This window comes from Hippocampus bargibanti, linkage group LG11, assembly GCF_051943395.1.
Source record: "Hippocampus bargibanti isolate YZ-2025 linkage group LG11, ASM5194339v1, whole genome shotgun sequence".
In the NCBI taxonomy this organism is placed as follows: domain Eukaryota; kingdom Metazoa; phylum Chordata; class Actinopteri; order Syngnathiformes; family Syngnathidae; genus Hippocampus; species Hippocampus bargibanti.
Window position 1 is genome coordinate 14,335,306 of NC_142744.1, and position 13,435 is coordinate 14,348,740.

General features: G+C 41.0%; 2 protein-coding genes across 2 annotated transcripts; both read left to right on the forward strand.

Annotated features, from left to right (window-relative positions):
- Positions 1-2,674: 2,674 nt before the first annotated feature.
- agxtb (alanine--glyoxylate aminotransferase b) lies at positions 2,675-9,096 on the forward strand. The gene is made up of 11 exons (XM_089007636.1): positions 2,675-3,023; positions 3,625-3,817; positions 3,937-4,001; positions 4,951-5,051; positions 5,147-5,217; positions 5,307-5,391; positions 5,474-5,572; positions 5,723-5,792; positions 7,676-7,771; positions 7,906-8,034; positions 8,543-9,096. Exons 1-11 carry the CDS (start codon positions 2,763-2,765, stop codon positions 8,648-8,650), a joined length of 1,278 nt encoding a protein of 425 aa, XP_088863762.1. The 5' UTR covers positions 2,675-2,762; the 3' UTR covers positions 8,651-9,096.
- A 150-nt stretch (positions 9,097-9,246) lies between these two features.
- thap4 (THAP domain containing 4) lies at positions 9,247-13,175 on the forward strand. The gene is made up of 5 exons (XM_089007638.1): positions 9,247-9,392; positions 11,135-11,288; positions 11,379-11,488; positions 12,363-12,466; positions 12,542-13,175. Exons 1-5 carry the CDS (start codon positions 9,368-9,370, stop codon positions 12,656-12,658), a joined length of 510 nt encoding a protein of 169 aa, XP_088863764.1. The 5' UTR covers positions 9,247-9,367; the 3' UTR covers positions 12,659-13,175.
- The last annotated feature ends 260 nt before the right edge of the window (positions 13,176-13,435 follow it).

The window sequence follows — 13,435 nt, forward strand, 5'->3', positions numbered from 1 at the left end:
GCCGGAACTCTTCCGGGTGCTGCCGACAGGCCATTAAGCCATTAAAGTCTTTCAACCTCGAACGGGGAGTTATGTTCTTTGTTATCAGCTTACCGGTGTTATCAATATCCTTTATAAATCAAAAGAAGATTGAAGCACGAGCGCAGCGTGGGACTCCCACACCACATGTTTTCAGCTAAAGTGCTTCAAAAACAAGAAAATAAACTCAGTAAACAGGACCAAGTGATGACGGCACGCAGAATTCAATAGCTGGCAGGCTGTTATTTACATGCTGCATCCTCATCCTTCCTGTTCTGCTTGGCCAGATTTCAAGTCTTGTGTCGAGTGCAAAGGCCAGAACACTATAGGGTAACAATGGGCCCCACTTATTTACCAAAGGTCTAATTATTTACCAAGCCAGACGTAGATAAGGACACAGCCCGCAACACATGACATAACAGCAGGATGTATTTGGGTCGATTCAATTGCTGCAAGAAAATGAGATTTTTGACATAAATAAATCATTGAACGTAATGTTTTTTTTCATCCTGCTTCTGTTTCACCTGTTGTTAAATAAAATTACCCTCAAGCCAAGTGCATTCAAACTAAACTATCGGGTTAAAACGAGAATTGTGTAACATTTTGCAGGCGGACGTTGACGTACAATAAAACTTGGGAATTGTTTTGAATTGTTTTGAATGTGCTGATAATCAGTGTGCCGTTGTACACGCGTGTGGGTGTGTATGTTGTGAGCCTTTATGTCTGCTGATTGGTTGACCGGAGAGGAGTCTCCTGTCCCTCAAAGCCAATGTCACTCTGTGAAAGAACTGAGAGTTTGCCCCCCAAAAAAAGGACATGCAAGCTAACCTTAACCAGTTCCAAGCTGCTGCTGCACTATGAGGTGATTTGTTATTTTTTTGTGCCTTCCATTTCCTCGCTGACCATTTAGAACAGCACTCAACCGCTGAAAAAGTAACATTCAGTGCAAGACCTATTTTTATTTTTTTCTCCCCACTGGAATCAACTCAGTCAAAATGTTTTTATGGCAGATCAATATTTTTTTTCATATATCATTCCAAATGTGCACATACACATATTATGTATAAACTTTTTTGTTTTATTTTATTTTTTAAATTCAAGACCACATAGATCATAGGTGTCAAAGTCAAGGCTCGGGGGCCAAATCTGGCTCACCATGACATTTTATTCGGCCTGCAAAATCAAATCAATCATAGCAAGTGCCATGACTGTTGTCTGAACCAAAAATTCAAATCGTCATATTTAAACCAGTCTTTATTTTTGACTTAAAATTTGAAAACTGCCCATGAATTTTAATATCAATTTGCCGCGCGGTCTATATGTAATATGTGGAGGGGATTAAACATTCGAATGGCTTCTCCAAATTCATAATGGCTCATGCTAGGAAACCGTAACTACAATGTGGCCCGTGCCAAAAAATGAGTTTGACACCTTTGCCTTAGGCTCTAAGACACATGTGTCAAAGTCAAGGCCCGCGGGCCAAATCCGGCCCGCAACATCATTTTTTTTTGGCCCGCGAAAGCAAATCAAAGTTGTTAAATTCCATGATGATCTCAGCCAAAATTTAATATTTTTGGATGTAAACCACAATAAAAGTCATTATTCTTGACTTCAGATTTGAAAACGAATTATTCATTAATTTGCTGTGTGCTCCATATGTAATATTTGAAGGGATTTAAACATTCAAATGGGTTCTCCAAATTCATAACGGCCCTCGAGAGGAAACCATAACTACAATGTGGCCCGCGGCAAAAAAGACTATGCTCTAAGGCTTAGAGCATAGTCGTGGAGCATGAAGCCCCCCGGCTCATCCTTTTTTTATTGGGATGAATCAATGCATACTTTAGCCAATACTGCATAACATTAACTCATTCACTGCCAGACGATGTGCAAAAATGTGTCCACCCCAGTGCCAAGGTTTTTGGCATTTTCACTCAAATTGCAGGACCCACAGAATATTGAGTTTCAGGACTACATCAACATTCAACGCAATGTAAGAAACCTGAGACACTCTTATTTCATCAGAAAAAAGAGTTAATTCCTAAGTTATATGGGTCTGGAGTTATCTGAGCCTGCAATGGGGGCGCCTGTACGGAATACAATGGAATACATACATAACGATCTATATAGCGCTTTAACAATAGCTGAATCTTTAACAAAGCGCTAACATGAAAAAAGGAAATGGTGCCCCTTGTGGAAAAGAAAAAACATTGCCACAGGCCATGACCAGCACTTTATCGGCACCCAAGCATGACAAAAACGAAAACCCAAACAAATTCGGCTATGGCGCTCCACGTCATATTTTCAATTCCAGAATAAATTCGGAATGGCAGTGAATGAGTTAATCCGGTTTCCATTTGTACATTCATAATGTAAGTTCCTGACACAGCTTAAGTCTAAGATATCAGAGGAAAGCGTGTTAGTTTCATTAACTTTGTACTTTTTGTGTACTTTCCTGACTTTGCACAGTGTAAAATGTAAAATCAATTTGTGACCAGAGTAAAATAACGCAGAGTGCAGAGATGTGTACACAGTGCTGTCTACCAGAAAGTGCAACAAATACATGTCAATATTCCTGTGTGAGTGCCCTCCACTCTCAACCCTTCCATCCAGTGACGCACACTGCCCCATGCCCAATAGGTCAAAGACCTGTTGTCTTTCCAAACATCCAAGTCAAAACGCGCACGGGGGGAGCTCAGCGTCAGTCTTATCCTGGTTTCCAGGCTTCCCAGGACACAACTGCCATGATGCAGCGGACTCTGTTCAGCCGGAGGACCGGGCTCCTGACCCAGCAGGCGGCCGCAATACTCGATGTTCCGCTCGCGCAGCGCTTGGACCACCGCTCCGCGTCGTCCGTCACCATCCCCCCACCGGCATGCATGCTGCGGCCACTCGAAGTGCCTCTGCGCTACTTGTTCGGACCGGGACCCTCCAATGTCCCCCCGCGAGTCCTCGCTTCAGGGGCCAAGCCCATAATCGGTCACCTCCATCCAGAAATGTATGAGGTAATGCATTTGTTTGGCACTTTTCAACCCAACTTTTAAAAAGGCACGGTTTTCTTTTTTGTCACTAAATTTCAATGGACTTGTGCTAGGTAATTTCACTTATAGTGGATTGTTGTTTGGATGTGAATCTGCGGGCACAGATTCCTTAAATAAGGATTTGTCCTCAAACTTTTCACAGTATCTTAAAAAAATATTTTGCTCTCCAAGCGCTACCAAAATGGCTAACATGAAAATGAGGTAGCCCGCAAGTGCTTATCAAAAACTACAATTACGTTTTTCTACAAAGAGGAGCAGCTATTCATTATTGTTATGACATCATGCATAGTTGCAACATTAACAGCACTTAAAATACAGAAATAAAAAATGGATTGTACATGAAGTCTAAAAAAAGAAAGAAAAAAAAGACTAATTGCAAAAGTAATGCACAATACCAAATACAAATTAACAGTCATATAAAATGGAACGGAGTTAAATACAACTGAGCGGCACCTAGAAGGCAATTATTTCACGTACCCCTAGAGGGACCCTTGAATTAATCATGTTTTGTGAGTGTGCACGTTGGCCTGTAAATCTTTTACCATGGTGTTTGTTTTTCTGTTAGATCATGAACGACATCAAGAAGGGGATCCGGTACGCCTTTCAGACAGAGAACAACATGACGATATCCATGAGCGGATCGGGTCACGCTGCAATGGAGTGCGCCGTATTCAACACGGTGGAGCCCGGGGAGAACGTGCTCATCGCTATCAACGGGATTTGGGGGGAGCGTGTTGCAGAAATTGCAGAGCGAATGGGCATGTGTCACTCCACTCTGACTTAACGACATGACAAACAGTTTCACGTCAAGAAATATGACACTTTGCATTTGGCTTAGTCACTGAATTGTGTGTATGTGTGTGTTTTTAATTTATAGGCGCTAATGTACATAAACTTGAGAAAACACCAGGAAATTACTTCAGCAATAAAGAGATTGAACAGGTAAGATTGATCACGTGAAAGTCAACATTTTGTCCACTGCAGCCATGGGACACTCATTTACAATGGAACGTATTTGTGATCATTTTTTAAGAAAGCAACATTTTAACTCATTCACTGCCTGACAATGTGCAAAAAGATGTCCGCTCCAGTGGCAGGGTTTTTTGTCATTTTCACTCAAATTGCAGGACCCACACAATATTGAGTTTTAGGAATGAATAAACAGTCAAATAAACAGAAACCTTAGACTCTCTTCTTTCATCAGAAAAAAACAGTTAATTCCCAAGTTATACGGATTTGGAGTTATCTGAGCTTAAAATAATAATGCATTTCATTTATAAGCGCTTTTCAAAACTCGCAAGAACACTTTACAGTCAGAGGATATTTTTTCTGCGGGTGAGCAGCGGCAGCCACACGCGCCAGCGTTCACTCAACCCAAAAGTAACATAAAAGGCAAATCCTGCCCCCTCGTGGAAGGGGAAAAACATTGAGAGTGGTTTGATCAGCACCCCCCTAGAAAACTCAAAACTCGAACAAATTCTGGAATGGCGCCGCACGTCGTGCTTTTCAATTCAGGAATGGCAGCAAATTAGTTAAAACTAATCACAAGTACATAAAACTCTATTCTCCCGTTGAAGAAAACAGGGCACAATGGTATTTGTTAGCCCATCTATGGCATTTTGCAGTATTTTCGTTCGGATTAAGCAAAGCAAGCAAAGTGCTTGTTTCAATATAAATATTCTTTGTTTCATGTTTTGTTCGACAGCATATTTGAGTGCTAAAAATAGCTGCTTAAAAATTGCTGTTGCTTGTTGTTAAGTTAGAAAAATTTAACAGGGTTGCTCTTATCTCAAAGCACTGTGTACCATCGGCTTTCCCCCTCCCCCCCCGGTCCCCGACCAAAATAACATAAATGTCATGAAATAAATCAATTTCCACCACGTGTTTGCAGGCTATCGAGAAACACAAGCCGGTGCTGTTCTTCCTAACACATGGCGAGTCATCTGCCGGTCTGTGCCACCCAATGGATGGTATTGGAGACATCTGCAGAAAGTGCGCTTCCTAATGCACCTGTCGCATTACGTAAATGAATTTGGCTAACCTGTTATTTATTTATTTATTTCACCTGATCCGTGGGCTCTTTTTAGACACGGCTGCCTCTTCCTGGTGGACACTGTTGCATCTCTCGGGGCTGCGCCTATTTTTATGGATCAGCAAAGTAAGAAATAAAGACTAATTAAGAATTGCACCAAAATCTGAGCTACCTTTTTGCTAAACTATCACCCTTTCGTCTTGTGATGCGGGTAGACATTGACATCTTGTACACGGGTTCCCAGAAGGCCCTGAACGCACCACCTGGCACGGCTCCTATCTCTTTCAATGACAGAGCGTGGTAAGGAAGGACCTCCACTAAACACTGTCGCTCGTGGGATAAAAGTCAACTCACGACTGTCTCCATTTTCCACTGTGCGCAGCCACAAGATGTTTAACAGGAAAACGAAACCGGTGTCGTACCTCTTTGACATGGAACACTTGTCCAACTATTGGGGGTGTGATGGCAAACCGAATCGAATGTAAGGACTTTTTTTGATGACTCTCAGTCCATCAATTGCACAAATGCACATCCAGATCCACAATGTCTCATGTACTCAAACACTCATTCATTTACAACTGGACATCACGCTACGACTTGACATAGATGAGTTGTATTTATTTCCTTGTAGGTATCATCACACTGGTCCGGTGTCGGGATTCTTTGCCTTGAGAGAGAGTTTGGCCATTCTGGCTGAGAAGGTAAACCCAAAAATGAATACTATAAAGGACAAGTCCAACAACAACCATACCCGCCACTGACCCAAACAAAAACAGCTGAAAGAAGCTGCTGAGCCAAGTCTATCTCCAAACTTAAAGCCTATAGGGCAGTGTTTTTTCAACCTTTTTTCAGGCAGGGCACACCACTAACCATCTCGGAGGAACGAGTCAATCAGCTACGTGTTGCCACACGGAAGTATATTAAGTTACCCTCCCAGTGTTTACATCACGGATACCGGACAATGACATAATACATGCATTGGCAGAAAATGATTAATCGGTGCTTTTTAAATTTTAAAAAAGTGACATTGGATAATTAGCCATTTAGTCTCTATCTGCTCTCAAGGACACTTTACAGTCACAGACAAGCATAGCTACTATAATTAATAAAATACAATCACTAATAGAATACAATAAATAAAATTCAGTTATAAATAGAAACAAGAGAAAGAGCGACACAGAAAATGCAAGTTTTAATAGGTGGGTATTCAGATGGGATTTGAAGGTGGGAAGAGAATCGATGTTACGAATGTTGGGAGGAAGTGAGTTCCAGAGTTTGGGGGCAGAGCAGCTGAAAGCCCTGTCCCCCATCGTGCTGAGATGGGCAGGGGGGCACACAGAGGTGGAGGGAGGAAGAGGATCTGAGGGAACAAGAGGGAATAGAAATATGAAAAAGGTCAGATAGGTAGGGTGGGGCAAGGTTATGGATAGCTTTAAATGTATAAAGAAGAATTTTAAACTTGATTCTATACTTGAGCCAATGGAGCTCTTGGGGGACAGGGGTGATATGTTCAAAGGATGAGGTTCTGGTGATGATCCAAGCTGAAGAATTCTGGACAAATTGAAGTTTGTGGGGAGGTTTCTGAGGGATGCCAAGGAGAAGTGAATTGCAATATTCAATGCAGGAGGTGACAAGACTATGAACGAGGGTAAAGTGGTGTGAAGGGTGAGAGACGGGCAAAGACGATTGATATTGCGTAGGTGGAAGTACACAGATCGGGTTAAGTTATTTGTATTGGCGTGGAAAGATAGTGTGCTGTCAAGGAGGACATCTAGGCTTTTGAGCTGATGGAAGGGAGAAAGGGTCGAATTGTCAATAGTGAGAAAGAAACTGTTAGCTTTGCTCAAGGTGGATTTGGTACCAACGAGGAGAATTTCTGTTTTTTCGCTGTTAAGTTTGAGGAAGTTAAAGGTAAACCATGATTTAATTTCAAGAGGCAGAGTGAAAGGGAAGAAGGTGGAAGAGAGGCGTCGGGTTTGCTGGAGAGATAGAGCTGGGTGTCATCTTCAAAGCAATGAAATTGTATACCAAATTGCATCGTACCTGCTCAAGAAAGTGATATTCGGGACATTCGGAAAACCAATGCGATTGTACTGAACTGTCCCTTGGCTTGAAACCAGAATTTCAAGACCTAACTATCGTTAAAAAAAGTTCAATCACACCATGGGAACAAAACTACCACCATAAACCGAGGGGCATTTATAATTAGGAACAGTAATCCTTCTTTGAGTGTAGCTACTTTTCGTCCCTCCAACCCTAATTCAAAAGCATAATTTGAGACCAAAATCTTAACTTAAACCCCAAATCCTGACTGCAACCCCAAATTTAAAACCTCGACTGCATCTGGAAACCACTGGCTATCCACTTGAATTTCCAACCCCAATTTGAAACTGTAATTTGATCCCTGAATTTTTGTTTTGCGAGAGGAAAATGCTGTGCAAAGTACAATTACGGTTTTAGAATGGTGGGAATATAATGCCATTATTTCCATTATAAATTCATTTGAAATACAGTATGAACTAAGTTGAGGTTGAGGGAATCCTGTCACAAATGGTGTCATTGATTTCATGTTGTCGCCCTCCAGGGTCTGGAAGAGTCCTGGAGGAAACACAAGGAGGTGGCAGCCTATCTGTATCGAGGACTTGAAGACTTGGGTCTTAAACTTTTCATTTCAGACAAGGTGAGGCAGACAACATAAGTAAAGAAAGAACCTGCATTAAATAAGAAGAATTCAAGAGAAATTGTGACTTTGTATGATATTGTTTATCACCTGTGCGTGTCTCCTCTGTGTTGATTTTATGGAATGCTCTGCAGGATTTGAGACTTCCCTCCGTGACAACTATCGCCATCCCAGAGGGCTACGACTGGAGGGAGTTGTTGATGTATATGATGAAGAATCACCAAATGGAGATGACCGGAGGCCTGGGCCCCTCCATCGGCTTGGTGAGCATCTGCTGACATGAAGGAAACATTTTACTGCGCTCAAAGCAGTGGCATGACTCTCATTTGGTTTGAGGACTAACCTAACCTAACTAATAAGCTAGCTAGCATGTCAACATTCCAAAAGAAATTTGATTTTTTTTGTCTCGTGGAGACCAGGTCAATTTCTCTTAAAAGTTACAAATTTCAATATTGGCAGATAGCTAGACATGGCTTCTGCTCATTTCTCTGACACAATTTTGCTCTGACCGACCGAGTGCATAACAGAAAAATGTTGACATGATTGCGGGCCTGCTAGCCTATAAGGCAAAGTTGAAATCTTTATACTGTGACACTGAATAAAGGTGACATAGGTAATTATGCTACCGATGTTTAATGAAATGTAATAATGAAAACCCAGTTGTCTGTGAGAATCATTGCAATGCTTCAATTGTTTTTGAATGATCTTGCTCCACTACAGATTTTTTCTACGGGCCCATAATGTGATCGTTTATACTTTCCTCTTCATTAGGTGATGCGGATTGGACTGATGGGATACAACTGTGAGAAGAGTAACGCCGACATGGCGCTTCACGCCTTGGCAGATGCGCTGAAAAACTGTAAAAAGAGCAAGCCTTAAAAAAAGGGTTGCAAAGACATAAGTCTTGGATATATTTTATGTTTTGAGCATTACTTTTGAAATGAGTGGCAAATAAACACCACATGGTTTATGCGTAATGCACTGATAACTGTCAATAAATGTGGGTCGAGTTGTCAATTTGTGCCCTTGTTGTGTCGTAAAAAGCATTAAATTATTGAAGACACAGCAGAATTTTCAGATAGAAACCAAATGTCTATTTTTACCTCAAACACACCAGAAACATTGACATACATTTACCACTAAAATTATATTAGCTGCATGACGTAATATATTTTGTTTCCTTCATTTTGTTGTGATTCTCTTGGCTGCAGTCTTGTAATACATTTTGTGGTTCATTATGTTTTCAGATTCTTTGTGTTGCCATATCAATGTAATCTTCACATGGCCTTATAATAAATAGTGCTGGACCATGTAATTTAAACTACTATATCAGCAATGAGGCTCTTTTTTTCTGAATTACACGAAAAGATGACAGGATATATTATTTAAAACGTGCTGTAGAACAAAACAAAATACATAACTAATCATGAAAAGCTACGTGTAAAAAAAACGGAACCGTGAATAAGCAATCGTCCAAACTGCATTTCCCACAATGCCGTGGCGTATCAATGCTTGCGGGGACAACAGGACAGACGCTGTCGAAGTTGTTTTGCGATACATTCATTCATTGTTAACTGACTCGCACGCAATAAAACAATGGCTTGTGCTCCACTACAACCAGGTAGGACATTTAACGCATTACAAATGCAATATGAACTAAAATGCATTCGAGTAGTCACAGTTTGACTGTGGAGTGTTTCCTGATTTATGAAGCATTGTGATGGTGGTGAAAATGTATCAAACGCCCGCTACGACTGAAATGTTACTTGATATTCGGGTTTTTTCGTCGTTAAGTTACAACCAGCGTCGCCGGCGGGGATCAACTCGAGTGCATTTTAAGAATCGTCCCCCATGAAACAAATTTAAGTTTGTCTAACACACGGCACTACTCTAGTGTTTTTTTGTGTGTTCGGCGTCGTTCGGCTTTGTTTACAAGGAGGAAAATTACAAATCACATCGTAAAATTACAAGTCACCTCATTTGTTAGGTCAGCGTAACCTGTGCACAATTCTTCTTCGCTAAAATGGAATGCTCGTGGTTGTCCGAGCGCCGCCACCCGCTGGTGAAGATAGCTCTACATTAAGTCGCTGAAAGCGAGCTCTTATGTACATGTACTTTTAATTCCCAAATTACGTGCTCGTTTTTGTAGATGGGGTGGAAATCAATTGTTATTTTTTTACTAGATTTAATATGGATTTTTTTTCAACTGATAATGCGAATAAAAGTCTCTTGTGCATTTTAGGAGGCGGGGGTTAAGAAGTATAATAATACACTAAACTGGCTTGTTGATAGACAGAAATCTAAAATCAGTCATTTGTTGCACGGCAGTTCACCACGTGAACCAAAATTATTGACTTCTGACAAATACACTTCAACTAGAAAAAAAGTTGAAATGATTTAGCGCTGGCGGCCCAGTAGACGAGTGATTAGCATGACAGTGTAACAGTGAGGAGGTCCTGAGTTCAAGACCCTGTCCGGCCTCCCTGTATGGAGTTTGCATGTCTCCCCGGGCCCACGTGGATTATCTCCAGTTCCTCCGGTTCTTTCCTCCCACATTCCAAAAACATGCGTGGCAGGCTGATTGAACCCTCCAAATTGTCCGCAGGTGTGAGTGCGAATGGTTGTTTGTCTTTGTGTGCCCTGCGATTGGCTAGCAACCAATTCAGGGTGTCCCCGCCGAGTGCCGAAAGACGGTTGGGATAGACTTCAGCACCCCTCCTCGACCCTAATGAGGATAAAGCGGATTGGAAGATTGGATTGGATTGGATTGGATTGGATTTGCCTTTATTAGTCTCGCAGTGGAGAAATTTGCATTTCACAGCAGAAAAGTTATGAAAGAAATCAAAGTAGAAAAGCAAAACACAGGAGCTGCTGGAAAGGCAGCCACTCTCGCGGCGCCGTCTTGAAGTCAAAAGAACAAAAAAAAACCTAAATAACATGACAACACAAACTCACAACACACACACATACACAAGCTCATGTATTTCGTTTTTCTACTTTCATTCCTTTCATCACTTTGCTGCTGTGAAATGTAAATTTCTCCACTGTGAGACTAATAAAGGCATATCCAATCCAATCCAATCCAAAGACACAGGGAGACATTCATTCTTAAGCACTTTCTGTACCCTCTTTGTTACATAAAGCAGTTCCAGATGAAAGAGGAGAGCATCAAAGCGTCTCTTCACCAGTGGATCAGGGACATCATTGTGGAATGTGCACGTCGACTACAAGCTAAATGTTGATGATGAACGAATGAATGATTTAGTGCCTGTCCCTAATAAGGGGATTTTACTCATCACTATTTATTTCCTCTTGCTGTTTTTTTTTTTTTTTTTTTTTTTTTTTTGCATTGGTTATATTTAGATGAGATTAACCCCGCCATCCTGCCCCTGGACTGGCTTGTGGGAACCTGGCAGTCTGACGAACCAGGAGAGGGGTGCTTTCCCACTATCAAACCATTCAGTTACTTGGAGACGCTTCAGTTCAGCCACGTCGGGCAACCCGTCATCAACTTCTCGTCGGTTCTCAAACACAAAGTCAATTGTCAGGTGAAACCACTCAACCTTTGACTTAATTCTCTCGTTTCTCCACCTCTTGTGATATTTAGGTTCAATGCATTCCACGCCGAATCTCATAAGCCTCTTCACCGAGAGTGTGGGTTCATCCGCATGCAGCCCGGAACCAATAAAGTGGCTTTTATTATGGCGCAGAACTCAGGTACCCTGACTGCATTTGTAATGGTTTTGACCAGAAACCATATATCGCCCTTTGTCCAACAGAGGGCGATATAACACACGTTAACAACTACACTAAGATGAAAATTTGAAATTAATTGATTAAAATGCATGACAACGAAGCGTGTAATACTTTTCATGTTTTCTACATGTAAAAAACTGCTACACAACAGCCATCTAAAGACGAAATAGTTTGGTATTTAAAATCTGGGAGGCAGTGACGTGCAGTCAGTGGAGGCAGGTGAGGCAGTGCCTCACCTGTCATCATGGAAAGCTGTCATGGAAATATCAAATGAAAAAATAAATTAAATAGTTAGATGTATTTAGTGATTTGTACTTTAAAGTTCTTGTCCATTTAACTTCACCGTTTTAGGATTTTTTTCAAAATCGCTGAATTTTCACATTTACCGTTCAAATACCAAGTAGAGACGAGCGGTGACGTCATTGATGACGTCAGCGCCTCACCAGCCATGAACCTCACCGCACGTCACTGCTGGGAGGTAATGTTCATAAATAGACTGTTGACAAGCAGCAGAAATTGGAAGAAAATATTTTCTTTTAAAATGTAATTATATCCACCACAGTGTCTTGAAGAGACATTGTGTTATTTTAAATTCCCCCAATTTTCATAGCTGTAAAAGAGCTGCAGGATATAAATAGATATTTTAGTATGTAAATGCCTGAGTATAATTTGTATGTGTTGATACCATTTGCGTTCAATTAGAAGTTAACAGTTTCATGAGTATCAAATTAACTCGCAGAATTTCATAAGACAGAATTAAGTAGTGTGGTTAAATCTACAAAATGTGTTTGTTTTATAGTACATTTAAATTGGGGGAAATGGGTTCTCTGGTCAGGTCTGGTGGAGATTGAGGAGGGCGAACTTACGGGCCAGCAGTTGAACCTACGCAGCCATGCCATCGCCAGAATCTCTTTTGCCAAAGAGCCTCACGTAAAGGAGGTACTACACTGGTTCATTGGAATCTCATCATTTCCTCTTTTGCATTGTTCAGACAGTGATCGTTGTTTCTAACAGGTTTCACGAGTGTTTCAGCTCCGTGCGGATGGAAAACTGGAGCAGAGGGTTTCCATGGCAACAGACACCCAGCCACTGATGGAACATTTGCGTATCACTTACATCCGCTCGTCATGAAGCAAAATGACAGGAAATCCTGCTGAGATGTTTTCTTTTTTTTTTTTACTTTGTGGTTTGTGTCGCATCTTTTGAAAAACGTAGTACAGCAAAAGTAGCACTGATGAATCTCCATTATATTTTGCATTTTGTAACTATTGCTTGGTGTTTGTATGTTTCTATCTGTACCAGCAAATTCAGGTTTGGAAATTACTGTCATAACAAAGATGCCTGTTGTGGGTGCTGTTGTATCGCTTTGGATTTGAGTTCAGCACAGCTTTTGAGTTGATGAAGATGAGAGGGGGATCTGGGCTTGTCACTTCAATAATAAAGGAAAGGAATCCAGACATATGCAATCAAAGTGTTTGTTTATGCATGGGGTAAACAGTAAGTGTCATTGCTGTGAAGAAATATGATGGAGTCAATGGCAAGCTTAAAAAACACTGACATTTAACTTGGGCAATGCATTTTGGGCAAACGTTTCGCATAGTGAGTTTCCTCCGAGTTGTATACCATATCTGTAAATAAATTATTTTGCCTTAACAGTGCTTTGTTTTTTAGCATTTGTGAAACCATAATCCTCAGTTTTCTTTTGTCTGAATAAACGAATAAGCAATATTTGCAAAATTGTCGTTTATTGCAGAACAACAACTACGTTCTCGCATATAAATTAAAGTGATTCAAAGAGCCAAAAATAAAAAAAAGACACCAAGCATGTCACACAATCAAGAATCCGAGATTCTTTTGCACCCGGTTATGCTTTGTACTACAATGGCTTTAATTTTTACACTGCAATGG

Excerpts from the sequence above, each read along its gene's own strand:
- agxtb (XM_089007636.1), top strand. The coding sequence starts at position 2,763 with ATGATGCAGCGGACTCTGTTCAGCCGGAGGACCGGGCTCCTGACCCAG. Across the intron at positions 4,002-4,950 it reads GCAATAAAGAGATTGAACAG|GCTATCGAGAAACACAAGCC; the intron begins GTAAGATTGATC and ends ACGTGTTTGCAG. Across the intron at positions 5,052-5,146 it reads ATTGGAGACATCTGCAGAAA|ACACGGCTGCCTCTTCCTGG; the intron begins GTGCGCTTCCTA and ends GGCTCTTTTTAG.
- thap4 (XM_089007638.1), top strand. The coding sequence starts at position 9,368 with ATGGCTTGTGCTCCACTACAACCAG. Across the intron at positions 11,289-11,378 it reads CAACCCGTCATCAACTTCTC|GTTCAATGCATTCCACGCCG; the intron begins GTCGGTTCTCAA and ends TGTGATATTTAG. Across the intron at positions 12,467-12,541 it reads AAGAGCCTCACGTAAAGGAG|GTTTCACGAGTGTTTCAGCT; the intron begins GTACTACACTGG and ends TGTTTCTAACAG.